The 14,582-nt window shown below is 33.0% G+C and overlaps 1 protein-coding gene across 2 annotated transcripts in view; it reads left to right on the top strand.

Moving 5' to 3' along the window:
- Positions 1–2,160: 2,160 nt before the first annotated feature.
- LOC778696 (NPC intracellular cholesterol transporter 1) overlaps positions 2,161–14,582 on the top strand; it is a 16,915-nt gene continuing 4,493 nt past the window's right edge. The window contains exons 1-27 of one of the 2 annotated variants that reach the window (XM_009859456.3): positions 2,161–2,282; positions 3,060–3,255; positions 3,319–3,501; positions 3,728–3,912; positions 4,240–4,375; positions 4,599–4,745; positions 5,051–5,189; positions 5,308–5,447; positions 5,634–5,775; positions 6,051–6,180; positions 6,631–6,863; positions 7,083–7,286; positions 7,432–7,636; positions 7,998–8,182; positions 8,600–8,712; positions 8,888–9,012; positions 9,290–9,443; positions 9,669–9,780; positions 10,123–10,275; positions 10,547–10,667; positions 10,847–10,980; positions 11,800–11,864; positions 12,301–12,489; positions 12,702–12,871; positions 13,291–13,404; positions 13,916–14,078; positions 14,248–14,539. In XM_009859456.3, coding sequence (XP_009857758.1) covers positions 2,232–2,282; positions 3,060–3,255; positions 3,319–3,501; positions 3,728–3,912; positions 4,240–4,375; positions 4,599–4,745; positions 5,051–5,189; positions 5,308–5,447; positions 5,634–5,775; positions 6,051–6,180; positions 6,631–6,863; positions 7,083–7,286; positions 7,432–7,636; positions 7,998–8,182; positions 8,600–8,712; positions 8,888–9,012; positions 9,290–9,443; positions 9,669–9,780; positions 10,123–10,275; positions 10,547–10,667; positions 10,847–10,980; positions 11,800–11,864; positions 12,301–12,489; positions 12,702–12,871; positions 13,291–13,404; positions 13,916–14,078; positions 14,248–14,420 — 4,062 coding nt within the window. In that variant the 5' untranslated portion in view covers positions 2,161–2,231 and the 3' untranslated portion in view covers positions 14,421–14,539. Of the gene's footprint in view, positions 2,283–3,059; positions 3,256–3,318; positions 3,502–3,727; positions 3,913–4,239; positions 4,376–4,598; positions 4,746–5,050; positions 5,190–5,307; positions 5,448–5,633; positions 5,776–6,050; positions 6,181–6,630; positions 6,864–7,082; positions 7,287–7,431; positions 7,637–7,997; positions 8,183–8,599; positions 8,713–8,887; positions 9,013–9,289; positions 9,444–9,668; positions 9,781–10,122; positions 10,276–10,546; positions 10,668–10,846; positions 10,981–11,799; positions 11,865–12,300; positions 12,490–12,701; positions 12,872–13,290; positions 13,405–13,915; positions 14,079–14,247; positions 14,540–14,582 lie in introns of those variants that run through there. The other variant, XM_018817430.2, reaches the window with a different exon arrangement.

The raw sequence follows: 14,582 nt of genomic DNA, 5'->3' as shown, positions 1-14,582 counted from the left end.
GCTTTTTTTTCGTTCCATTTGGTAGTAAACAAAGACTATTTACAAATTTACGGTAGCTTCGCGACTCGAACAACCGTATAGCCCCGCGACTTGAAAGAGCGTTGTTACCCATTTAAAAACATGCGATTTGGGTTGCTAACGGTATCCCATCTTATCACACAGTACCAGCAGCTATATGTATGAGTGTACATTTGTGACAGTTGTAAATAAATGGTGTATATTGTCTCTTCACCTTGGAATACCGGATTTTAGGATCAGTGTTGCTACCGATATTACGGTGCGTGTCCTTGTGCAAAACAAACGTAACGATTAGTGCTCAACCCGAAGTCATAAATGGGTTGTGTAAACTGTTATATGCACATTTGATTAAAAAATATTCACATATTGTTCAAGGTAAGAGCGGCAAACCTAAGACAACCTCTATCTCTGCTACGAGACAAACTGTCATTTGGTTTGCCATTCATTGCAGTAAAAGTAAAGTATATATGAAACAATTTCGTTTCGTATATTTTTTGGTAATATGAATGAACTAAGTCTAACTTGATTTATCGTTGCTCGGCAGGGCAACGAAAAAACTTGTAGGTTTTTTTTTCTGTGTGACTGATAGATTTTAGACAACCCATTTGGAGACTAAATTAAAAAGTTGTTTTCATAATAAGACTATTCCACATTCGAGTGTAATCCAACAAATTTACCTGGCTTTACTATAGCTTATTTACCAAATAAACTTTATATATACAAATTTAACTAATAAATTTGGCCAGTGTAATTTACCGAGCATTAAAAAAATTAGCCTTATTTTAATTTTTATTCCACTATTTCTATTTAACGATTAATACAGTTAAAAACGGTAGTGGACTATGGCGTGCATTATATAGTCTGGGGAATAGCCTACTCCGCATGACTCGGAAACATAATTTTAATTTCTGACCATATGGGATTCTAAAAAACAAATAAAACAAGTTTCCCAATTTACCCCATGTCCCATTTTCCTACTCTACATATATATGTGAATACTAGTATAGCTTGTGGCTGTATATACTTACCACTGTTCATGTAACATTTATACTGGGACGTTTCAAAAGGCCAATACTGTTCTACGGCCAATGTCTTTGTTTTATCGGTGTTGTTACAACATATTTATATACAGACTCAGCCTTACATATTTTATCCATTATGTCTTTTTAACTTCCATTTCATTTGTTTGCGGTGAAAACTTTTAATACAAACATTTAATTTTATATTATGTACTGCACTTTTGATACATTAAGTAATTATAACAAAATTTCATAAATATCAAATTACAAAATATTTCTACGAAATTGTCAAATGTTTACATTACTTTTAATACAGCTAGATGGTGCTAGAGATTTGTTTGACACGCATGAGTAAATAGTGGCGTGATCGTCTGATCAGTGTGACATGACGTCATGGGCGTGTCATTCAAAGGATTTGGTTGCTATGAATGTGCGTGTAGGATGTGCGTGGGGTTTAATGTGATTGGGTGCGTTGGTTGGGTTGGTAAGTTTAAGGAACTGAGCACTCCAGGTTATATTTTCTATGTTTAACTTTTATTTGCTTTTATACGGTGAACATTAAGACAGTTTGACTTATGTTTCTTAATTTATTTGTTTATTTTTTACTTAGAAGTTAGTCTTAGGCATTTTTGACAAGTGCCTAATTTTATAATGGTGGGACATTTATTATATATTTTTATGTGTACCTTTACATCTGTATGTTGTGTACTGGTAATGTAATATTTTTAAGGTTTCAATATTTTTGTTATGGTTCTGGTTTTAACATTCAATTTTCCTTAGGTCATATTATTTTTATTCATGCGCATTTATCGCTTAGTCAGTTGCTTGGTACCAGCAACTAATCCTCTGTGTTGCTATGGGAAAAATTCTGACATTAGCCTAGTAAGCCTACCAAATAAGAGGATTCTAACTAGCATCATATGTTTTAGTCAGTTGCAAATTATGTGTGATCTGTTTCCTACATTTTTTAATAGTTTTTTCAACAATTAACTTTGCTTTAATAGATTTGCTGGCCTTTGGTTAGTTGTATGATTAGAGAATATGTTTTGTTGACTACAGAAAAGGGCAAAAAATGAATAAACATGTCCCATCTTACCCCACCTTATCACAATTTGTCAATTTTTAAAGGTGTTTCAGAGATAGCACGATTTCAAATAGAACTTGTAATAAAGTAGCTAGGAATTATTTCTTGCAATGAAGAGGACGTTCTGTTTTATCGTATTTTTGTTTGTTCTTATAATACAGGTTGGTAAACTTTGATTTTGCTTTGGTTTAATATTTTATTTCTGTGCGTTTACTATGTTAAATTAACTTTAATAAAAAAATAAAATACGATTAGGAATATTATTTTGTATTTAAAATGATAATAAATTGTTTAATTTGGATTAATCTAAAAACAGTGTTAAAAGACTCACTTCACCTAGTTTACAACTGTTTTCTTTGTTTGCAAACTCTGGTCTGGTGTTTAATGAACTTTGTACTCTGTTCCTGATCCAAAAAACTGCTGATTGCTGTTTTCATTGATAGCCACAGGCAGTGATCCGTTTTAATTATTTCCTGACATTTGGGGCAGTTTCTGATGGCTCAGCTCATTTTGTATTTTCTCACATGACTTTGTGATATAACGTAACATATTCCTACTTTTTGTTTTTATTTGTCTATTTTCAATTTTCTTAAATGAGTCTTTATGACTCTCCATTGTATATATATATTCCATAATCTAAACTATTCTGTTTACTATATTTTTTCTATTCTACATTGTATGAACATATTGCAGATTTTCCATCTGTAACTGCTATAATAGAGTGTAACATAGCTTTATAAGGTGTTGAATATTACAATAGTATAAAACTATAGACACTTTGTAATTGTATCTAGTTTTAAAATATTAGGAGTGAAACTAGAAATCCTATGATTTTGCGAACTTAACATTATTACGTTATTACGACAAGTATAAATATAGTTATTAATTAACATCTTGTGTTCGAGATTATAATTAACATTTATATTCTATGATTTCAGTGTTACGCTCAGTTTTCATCCACGGGTAAAGACAACTTCATTCACAAAGATGGATATTGCATAATGTATGATGAATGTGCCACTAATGTTCTTAACAAGAAAAATTTAAACTGTTTTTACAACGGAAAAGCAAAAAAATTAGAAGAACAAACTGGCTTGGATATCTTGTTGCAGTTATGTCCTTACATGTATAAAGGTGATCTAGTAATATTTGATTTGATTTCTTAATTTCATGTATTTATTATTCTGTAATCTGTAGGCCCCAACTTGACTTACACATGCTGCAGCACCAAACAACTCCAGACACTTCAGAGTAACTTACAACTACCTTACCAATACCTCTCAAGATGTCCTGCTTGTTTCAGCAACTTCGTGGCCATGTTTTGTGAAATGACTTGCAGCACAGATCAAAGTACCTTCACCACTCCAGAAACTTTAAAAAGTAAGAGGTTAATTTTTAAGCAATCAGGTATAAATAAGTTTAACGTTTATATACATAAGACATTTTAAAATGTAAATATCATACATCAAATTAAATTGAATATTTGGTGTTGTATTAAAGGCTTTGTAGGCTATGAGAAGTACAATAATGCATACTTTGTTTTGTAGAGTATTCATGGGTTGCATTTATATTAATCTTCCAGCTAAGCACTTTATATTTTTCCCAGATACATCAACTGACACAATCCACATGATAAAAAACCAAACTTATGTTTCTACGTTGTCCTACACCATGACCAACCAATATGCAGAATCCATGTTTAATTCATGTAGCCATGTGAGCAGTCCATCCACGAACACACCAGCGTTAAATCTTTTGTGTGGGCCTTATGCTGACAAATGTAATGCACAGGTTAGTGGAATGATATTCATTAAACTGTTTTCTTACACCCTTTCACTTTTTTCTTTATATGTAATTTTGGCAAAGAATTTTTGATAAAGTAAATATAAGCTATTTTTGCCTTACCACAAAAAAAAACGAAAACAATACCTAAGAAGTTTGTTATTATGACTGTGCACCTGTGTTAAGGTTATAAACCAGTTTGTTACAAACCAATCTTACATAATTTACAATTTCACACACATTGTATAAAAACTATTCCTAATTTGTTGAAGTTTTACAGCAAACACAGTTTTAAAAACCACAGGCGGTTGGTATTATAAAATTATTTTTCTGTAGAACTGGATCACCTACATGAACAGTATCAGTAATGGCCTCGCTCCATTTCAAATTGACGTCACATTTTCAAACGACACAAGTGTTGGAATGAATTACCAAACTGGCAAATGCAACGAGACACAAAGAAATGGAGACGGTTGGTTAATTATATAACTTGGGCAAACCTCCTGTTACGTTGAGTTTACATACACATAAGCTTGATCACTAAAGTTACATTGTTCCATAAACAGGTTAATTTTGTACAATGACTTTCAGTAACTTGTTAAATATTTGGATATTAGTATTTACCAGTCTTGCACACAGCACACATGTTTATTACATACGCAGTTCGTGGGAAACTTAATCAATGTAAACCACAGGTGCATGCAGTTGCAATGATTGCCCAACAGCATGTGCAGGACCCCCCCCACAACCCCCCAAACCATCTCCACCATGGACAATATTTGGCATTGACGGATATTATATTACAATGACATTTGTTTATGGAGGATTTTGCGTTGTTTTCTGTAAGTAATTATTAAACAAGGTATTTGTCACAAATTTTAACTTACGGATTTTGATAAAACTAGCTTAGAATGTAACTGCTGCGAAACTTTGCTTATGTAAAAGACACCAGCTTTTCAGCTGCCTTTCCTAAAGCTTTTAGAGTATTTTAGACTTTTAAAATACCATTATGTTTAGCAATGGTTTTGTGGTAGGTTGGTGGTTAGGACAAATTTTTACAGTCAGGCGCTTTTTATGTGAATCAATGCTATTTTATTGATAAACACTCAACTACAATCATATTTTAAAAGTATCAATCATTTGACAGTATTCATGGTGTTTATAATGCATCTGTGCTGTAAGAGTGGAAATAAATATTCAACCTTTGATGAATCGTGTTGTACTGTGGTTGATGATAGCACTGTGAGTGCCCGTGATGACGACCTTGGGGTCAGAACAACCAACAGGTAACTTTGGTTAAATATTAGTTTGCAGCAGATAGTCATCATGTTTCTTTATGATGAGAAAGTAAAAAATCATGCTTTAATTTTACTTGGGTATATTGGAAGTTTCCTTTTCTTACAGTCTTGACAAACCATTGGATTGTGAAGATGAATTAGGAGTTGTGGAAAGGTGGGGGTTGTATCTTGAAAATGGACTCAGATCCGCTTTCCGAAAATGGGGAATAATTTGTGCAAGACATCCATTTATTATCTTGCTTGCTGGTATGTATGTTCATGCAACTACACTAATGATCCGTTACCATGCATATTGTACTTAATGCAGGAAGAAACCTAATAAGCAAATTATATAGCCATATATGTATTTCCTATTTAAATCCTGATACTTAATAATGTATGCATATTGTATTTGTATATTGGATACTTTTGAAACACAATTGTGACATGCAGGGTTTATATTGGTTGGTGTGTCTGCGTTTGGTTTAAAATTCATGACAATAACGACCGATCCAGTTGAATTATGGTCAGCGCCATCAAGCGAAGCTCGATTAAGAAAAGATTATTTCGATCAACACTTTGGTCCTTTCTACAGGTTTGTTACAGAGTTATAAATATGTTACAACTTTTAACTGCATATTCAACTAATTTCTATGGTGATAATATTAATATTCTCTGCAAAATGCACTATTAACATAAATTCCTAGTAAATATTAAATTATCTTGTATCCATTATTATGCTTTTTCAACACAATCCTTTAGGAAATAATTAGAATTAATAAACCTAAATAAATAACCTCCATATACTTTTTGGGTAAAATAAATCCTCATTTAATTCATTAAAAACTCCCTATGACATTTGTTTAACAGAACTGAACAAATGATAATCACTGCAAAGAATAGTTCAACCACTTACTATCAACCATACTCTTCAAGTAGTACGGGAGAACAAGTCAATGTTACATTTGGTTCCATTCTAAGAAAAGATGTCTTGCATGAGGTAATGATGTAATGCTTAGTGTTTGACGTTAATAAAAGTTCTATTTGTGCTTATAATGGTCCAAGCCTTGAACTGGTAACCTCTGGGTTGGAGGCAGACGTGCGGTGCCAACCACTGTGCCACGGTGCCAGATTCGAAAACATTGCTATTATGAAGTATTTAACGTGTCAATAAATAAATTTAACAATCCGCTTAGTCTACATAACACAGTAGTTCTTAAGCTTCTCACAAACCTCATGAAAGCGTCAATTATCTTTTCCGTGAAAGTACAATATATTCAATAACTTCAGTTTAAGATCTGCTAAAGTTCAAAATAAAATTGAACCTTGTTTGACTACTGACTCTTCTATGAATCAAATGATAAAGTTTGATACTTGCAACTTTTGCCCTGTGTGTTTTATGTAGTAATGTTTATGAGTACAACACCAAAATTCTGTTTTTTTGTTTTAGATTTTAGATTTACAGCTTGAAGTTGAAAGGTTGACAGCAAAGCTTGATGATGAGACGGTCACTTTGAAAGATATTTGCCTTAAACCACTCGCACCTTATAATAATAACTGCACCATTATGTCAGTGGTTAACTACTTTCAAAATGATCACGCCACCCTTGATAAGGAAGCTTATTCCGAGGGAGGATTTTTCTTTGAAGCCGATTATCATGACCACTTGATGGCATGCCTGAGGTGAGTCAATCAAATAACATCCCAAATATTTGCGCCAAACGTAAAATGCGGTGAACAGATAATTAAGCACCTACTCTAAAACTACTGTTATTATAATTATGCTAGGAGTTAAAACTACTTGAGTAAACTTATTAAAAATTAGCATGGCTGTTAAACCAACAAAACACTATGAACAACGTGGTATTAAGGTGTATTTAAATAAAAGTTTTATGTTTGCAGTGGAGCAGCTTCAATAGATGATGCAACAAAACTACATCTGTCTTGTTTGGGAACATTTGGTGGGCCTGTGTTCCCATGGGTTGCTTTGGGTGGATTTAATGGAACTAATTACTTAGAAGCAACTGCAGCAGTTGTAACATTTCCCGTTGTGAATTATTATAACAACTCTAAAAAATTAGCCAAGGCAATGGCATGGGAGAAAAGGTAAGTTGGATAAGTAATATTGCCACATTAATTGATGACAATGAGGTTTTCTATGTTTCACCTCTATGGCTTGAACTGCATTTAAAAAACATTGTCGACCAGGATTTTCCTAAAACTTCATGAAATGTAATGCCTATGATCTCAGGTACATTGAGTTCATGAAGGAATATGTGAAGAGGAATGGTAGCAAACTTAACGTTGCATTTACATCGGAACGGTCCATTGAAGATGAAATTAATCGAGAATCTGGAGCAGATGTGATGACCATTATAGCTTCGTATCTCATTATGTTTGCTTACGTTGCAATTGCACTCGGAAGATTTGGAAGTTGTAGGCTTGGAAGAACAATGGTTAGTTTCTTCTTTGTGTGACTTTATGTTTATTTAAATATTTAGGTTTGTGTGAACAGTCAAAAAAACTTTCTTTTATTTAATGAAATTATGTCATTTTCACATGTTTTAGTTTAAAAAACTAAACCTATCATCAGTGATGTTGAAAGTAAACCTTAAACACACATTGGGATGTTTGTATTTAAACTGAAAACAGAAAAACAGTTGCAAAAAAGAAATTTTGTTGATCGTTTTAGTTCACAAATGTTATGACATGGTTTTACTTATGTTTAATATTATAAACCACAAGGTTTTTTTACTAAAAATGTTTTTGAACAAGAAAATTGATTTATAAATTCTGATGATGATTTCGTTCATTCAGGTTGATTGTCAGTTAACTGTTGGTTTATCTGGTGTGATGATTGTGTTGTGTTCAGTTGTCATGGCACTTGGTATATTCAGTTATGCTAACGTGCCACTCACTCTTATCATTGTTGAAGTGATTCCATTCCTTGCATTAGCTGTTGGTGTGGATAATATATTTATACTGGTGCAACATTATCAGCGGTAAATTATTATTTTAACTTTATTTAAATTTCAATACTGTAAATTGACCTTGAGAAAAGCAATCTTTCTCACCACATGTTTGCAGTCCTATTGGTTTTGTTGGTTGAACAGTTATGGTATATTTCATTCACCATATTAACTTGCATACTTGCATTAATCCATAAAGTTCCCTTTATTTAAAGACTGAGTCGCGATATGGAAATTTGGTTCAAAGTTTATAAAAACACTGCTGTGGTTAAAGTGGATTTTTAATTTTTTTTTATTAACTTTATTATTTAAGTTTCCAATATTTGTCAAAATGACAACTATAGGTGTAACTGCCTTTTACCAATATTCTGCTAACAATTAACAAATGTACGATTTTGCAAACAATTTACAAATGTAATACATATGCATTTAATTAACATTATCTCACAGGGATAACTGGCAACCTCGTGAAACTCCTGAAGAAAGATTGGGACGAGTTCTTGGTGAAGTCGCTCCAAGTATGTTCATGTCTTCAATATCAGAGACGGTTGCTTTCTTCTTAGGTGAAACCTCTTAAAGTTATCCAAGATTTTTTCAATTGATTCTTGTCTTTGTCAATTAATTAATGAGATTTAAAATAGCATTGAATACATTTTTTTAATATTTAAAAAATAATTCTTTAATTAGTCATATGTAAAACCAGGATTAGTTGACATATAATGTTAATAACAATTTCAGGAGGTTTATCAACAATGCCTGCTGTGCGTACATTCTCCATGATGGCTGGTCTTGCAATATTCTGTGATTTCTTGTTACAAATATCTTGTTTTGTTGCCATACTTGCCCTTGATAACAAACGACAGGTAAAGTTTCCAGCTAGCATTTTTATTTTTAATTTAAATCCTATTCTTGATTACTGGTTTTCAACCATAGTGACCATTTCATGCATTGTGGTCGCAAAGTACACAAAATTTGCGCTGTTACTTAAATGTAAAATTGTTTTCATGATTACAAAAACTTACAGATTAGAAAATAAAAAAGCCAGAGCTTTCATCGTTTAATTTTGAGGTTTTGTCTCAAAAATGCTTGACAATTAAAAGTATTTTGCAGATAAGTATTTGAAGCTTATTGTTTATTTAGAATTCAAATCGATTCGATTGTTTGTGTTGTATCAAAGACAAGGAGAATGAAGAAAGTGAAAATGATGGAATTCTTTATTTAATTGTGAAAAATTATTTTTCTCCTGCTGTTTTATCATCCTGTGTTAGACCAATAGTAATTTGCATCTTCGCTGGTAAGCATTTATTATTTTGTTTGTAAGGTACAATTACAAAGTACAAGGGATTTATGTTTGCATGCTTATGTTTCAATGTCCTATTTAGGAAACCTCCAAAAAAAGTAAATTGACCAGAAGGTCTTGGCTACGTTTAAATGTCTATATTATTTAAAATAACCTGGAGTAAAATGTGATGCTCGTTTGAATCAGTTAAAATGAAACAATGATATTATTAATTTGCAGGGTTTGCGTGTTTCAGTGGGGCTGTGTTGCATAAGGTTGATATTGGACTTGATCAATCATTATCCATGCCTGAAGATTCATATGTGCTTGATTATTTTGATGGAATGAACAAGTAATACATTTAATTACTCATAGGTCAAGTCTGGGGTGGCAGGATAGGCAGGCACCCGTGGAACTGTATGCACTGCAATAAAAATAAACAAGGGAACCAAATTTGTCTTATACTGCTTTGGGGTCCCTGCTTTTTAAAAACTTATTAATTGTAAAAACTTAATTAGGAAATAATATGTGCTAATGGTATTCTTCCTCACATACCACAGTACTATATATGAGTTATAACTATACTTGTTTTACCGGAGCATAAGGTGTTTCTGTATGAAGAAAAAGTGTTTAATTTTAGGAATTAGGAACATTTTATCAATTGTTGCGACCTAATTGTTCCATTTATTTTCAGTTACTTGTCAGTTGGAGCACCAGTTTACTTTGTAGTAAAGGACGGGCAGAACTACACAGATGCTGCTGGTGCAAACCAGATATGTGGTGGCATGGGTTGTAATAATAATTCACTTATTGAACAAATTGCAAGAATGTCAAAGATGCCTAACTAGTGAGTGGAAAGTTGATTACATTTTTATTTTAAAGCATTTTTATTCGTTTTTACTTTAAGGCAAACCGAAAATCTTTTAAATTCTTGATTAGTTTTAAAATAAAGTAAACTTAACATTTGTGGGTTTAAGTTTTTTTACTTAAGTGTTCTTTACCCCACTGTGTTTTTAAGGACTGTTATTTTACTGCGAATTGCCTTTACTTTAACGTTTTGATTAATTTGGTCATTGCCACTGTATGCAAAGAGATAAATAAAATTTCTGTAAATTTAGTTCCCACATTGCTTACCCTGCATCTTCATGGTTGGATGATTATTTTGATTGGTTGAAACCACAATCCTCATGCTGTAGGCATGACAACACCGGCGAAGAAGATGTCTTCTGTAATGCAACGGTAAGAATACAATATATTTTCAGTATTAACTATGATGTCCTGATCTATAAGTTGGATAATTCCCGTTGTGATAAAATGGTTCTGTGTGTGATTTATTACAAAGCTAGATTGTAATATATGTTGGGTTGACCGAGGTAAGTAGGTTGAATATTGTAAGTGGATGTGTTCTGTATTTTTAGGTTGTCTCAACATCTTGTATCGCGTGTCGATCTGCACAGGAGTCGGCAAACCAAAGTCGACCAACACCGGATGAATTTATGAAATTCCTCCCGTGGTTTCTTAATGATAACCCGGAGACAAAATGCGCAAAGGGGTAAGATGGATGAAGTAGTCCAAACCTTATAAACATATAAGCAATTTTAATATAATCCACATAATGACTGGATTAGGTGGTACAAACTGTCTAACTATTGAATTTGATTTATATAAAAGACTGATTGTGCTATTTCTGCTGAAACACATTTCTCCTCCAGTACATTAATTTTTGTCGTTGTATATTTCATACCACTTGTTCCTTATTTTGTTATAAGAATCGTCTAAATTCATGAACAGTAGATTAGATTCATGGGATTTATTACAGCAGTGGTTCCCAAAGTATGGGTCGCGACCCAAACATGGGTCGCACAGGGTTTAAAAATGGGTCGCGCCAGGGTGACTCAAATTTATTAAAACTCATTTTTTTTCTTTTCAAGCATTCAGGCTAGATTTGCGTTGTAGTTCAGCCTTATATTTACCATGTTTTTCTTAGCCAGATGGACTTATTGTTACGAAATAGTAGGCATTCACACGTGGATTCATTGCATCATAAAAGCGATTGTTTAACCTGGCAATTAATTACGACATAAAAGCAATTTACACGTCAATTATTTGCGTCATAATAGGGATTGACACGTGATCATTAGGCATGTAGGAGGTTTAAAACAGGCTTGAATGTTAAAGAGGCACGAAATCGTAGATGTTCATAAAACTCTGATTTGGGTCGCACTAAAAAAACTTTGGGAACCACTGTATTACAGTAACATATTGAAAGTGTTTTTTTTGTTATATTTAGAAGGTATCTTTTTATTGTACCCGAGCCATTAGTTTTTTGCAAAAGTTCCTACTTTTTATCTTTTTTTACCTATTTCAACAGAGGACACGCCGCTTATGGAACTTCAGTTAAAGTTATTGATGAAGGGAAAAAATCACGAGTAGGAGGTGAGTAATAATTGCCAACCAGTGCTATTGTATATACTAAATAGTTCAAACATACTATTTAAATACTTTGCTGCTTATACTACCAGACATGGTATATTTTGAGGGAAAAAGTTTTTATGTTAATAGCCTTGAAGTCACCTGCATATCGGATAAAATGCTGTTTGTAATTAAATCTAATTAAAGTGTTTTGTTCTAAAATGTCAGTTAAAAAATAATCAAACTATTTTTAAGTTTTCTGTTTCTGCTTACTATTCTAAAGGCTACCTTCTGAAATACATGTCTTGCAATTATTAGAGTTTAACCTGAAATTGAAGTTTAAAAGTTGTGCATTTAAACCGGCTGCTAATTGTTGTGTGTTTTTGTTGCTTGTGTCTAACATATAATTTGTATTGTTAAAAAATAGCAATTGAAGATTTATTTAATTTAAAAATCACAGCTACAAGTTTCATGGCTTATCACACTCTTACAAAAACATCAAAAGACTTTATCGGTTGTTTACGAAGTGCAAATGAAATTGCTGAGCAGATCAGTCAAAATACAACTGTTGAGGTGTTTCCTTACTCTGTGTTCTATGTTTTCTATGAACAATATCTGACAATTGTGCACGACACAATATTTAACTTGGGTAAGTCAGTTATCCTGTATGCAGTTGCATTATTAGTTATTATTTAACACACAGCCATGCTATTATGTTTTTATGCATAATTGTTTTGTTTTTTTTTGTAGACAGTAAACTTTAACTAAACTTTACACAAAACGTGTTCGAATAGTTTCATACATATTGTTGCAACCTCCTTCTTTATTATTACAGTTACTTACTTGCTGCATAATTTACAGGTGTTTCATTAGCTGCAATTTTTGTTGTTGTGTTTTTCCTTCTTGGATTTGACTTGCTCTCTGCTGTTATTGTAGTTGTGACAATATTGTTAATATTACTTGATATGTTCGGGGCAATGTATTTGTGGAATATCCCATTAAACGCTGTGTCCCTGGTCAACTTGGTCATGGTAAGTCAAATTATTGTTTAAAGTTTAGAAGACATTGTTGAATAATAGTATGTGCTGGAAGTGTTAATATTTAAACTTTTTTGTCCGGCACCCTGACGTGGTGGTTAGCGCGTCTGCCTGGAAACCAGAGGTAATTGGTTCAAGGCTCGACCCTGCCACCATTGACGGCGTATGTTTCCTTGGTCATTATTAAGTTTTCTTAATTATCACTCATACAGAAAAGCAATCACACACAAAGTTACATTTGTGGTAACTCGTAAACTGGAACGGTAAAATAAAACGGAACATCAGTGTTATAACAGCTATTGTTTTATGGTCACACACAGATCCAGCAAGTTACATTTATTCATTCATATTAAATAGATTTAACATTTTCATACTGTTTGTTATAATATTAATACAAGATGAACTTAATGCAGGCGGTCGGTATTTCTGTTGAATTTTGTGCTCACATCACTCGAGCATTTGCGCTGAGTCAGCGAATAACAAGAGTTGCACGTGCAGAAGAAGCATTGGCTGAGATTGGAAGTTCGGTGAGTGTTTCAAACACTTGTTAATGTTGGTTGCTGTGGTTATGTGGTTTGGAACCGATAGGGGTACGTTTCCTTGAGCAAGATACTAAACAAGCATTGCTCCCAACCCACGCCCTGGGTGTCGGAATAATAAGCCAACTCTGGCGGAAAAAATGAGTTTTATGGCTGACCATGCTAGGAACCTCACCCACATCTGATAATCTTAACATCAAGGTGTTTACTGTCTATATCACTTGCTCTCAAACTCAGTTTACTAAATCTAAATTAGTATAAGGCCCACCCAACCATAGTTGGTAAGAGGCCATGAAAATTTGGTAGAAATTGCAGAATATTCAATTCAACAAACATATGTTTGAGGTTTAGATTTTGCGCGGTTGAGTGTCTTTTACTCTGATAAAGATCTGTATAGATGGTTAAATTGTCAGTGCAAAAATAAATGCAAGCAGGGCTGTTGTAGAAAACAAGTGAAGTGTTTTATTGTTGATAATTAATCCTGTATTTCTGTTACCAGGTACTGAGTGGAATAACTTTAACAAAGTTTGTTGGCATCGTGATTCTTGCTTTCAGTAAATCACAAATATTCAAAGTATTTTACTTCCGCATGTATTTATGCGTGGTAGTGCTCGGTGCGGGACACGGACTTGTATTTCTTCCGGTGCTACTTAGTTACATTGGTAAGCTTAGTAATTAGTAAATAAATCTAAGTTACGTTTTATCATATTATATCGCCTACAAAACACTATGAAGTGTTAGTTATCAGGATGGTAGGATTTCTTTGTCTTTGAATAAATTAGAACAAGCGTTAATTATGGTCAGTAATTAATCATGTATTATATGGAACAGGTCCAAGGCGAAGGAAGGGACAAGGAAAGCATAAGGTTTTAGTAAATGATGATGTTGATCATGTTAAAAATATTATGGATGATGGAAGAGACCCACTACAAACACGTGTAGTTGGAAAACCTCAAAATAAAATTGATCATCATTCTGCTATCATGTCGCCACTTAACCAATAAATTACACATCCCTTTCTCAGTTTAGCTTTATTAATACAGACGATTGCAAAGGTGACGTGTTTTGTTGCATATTCAATATTTTTCAAATTGAAATAATAAAATGGTCATTTCATGTTCAATAGCTTTTATCTTGTATCAGATTAATGTTGGTTATTTTTTAAA

Source organism: Ciona intestinalis, chromosome 2, assembly GCF_000224145.3.
Source record: "Ciona intestinalis chromosome 2, KH, whole genome shotgun sequence".
Taxonomy (NCBI): Eukaryota; Metazoa; Chordata; class Ascidiacea; order Phlebobranchia; family Cionidae; genus Ciona; species Ciona intestinalis.
Note: the sequence above shows the minus strand (reverse complement) of the source record. Positions and strands in the feature narration are given on the sequence as shown.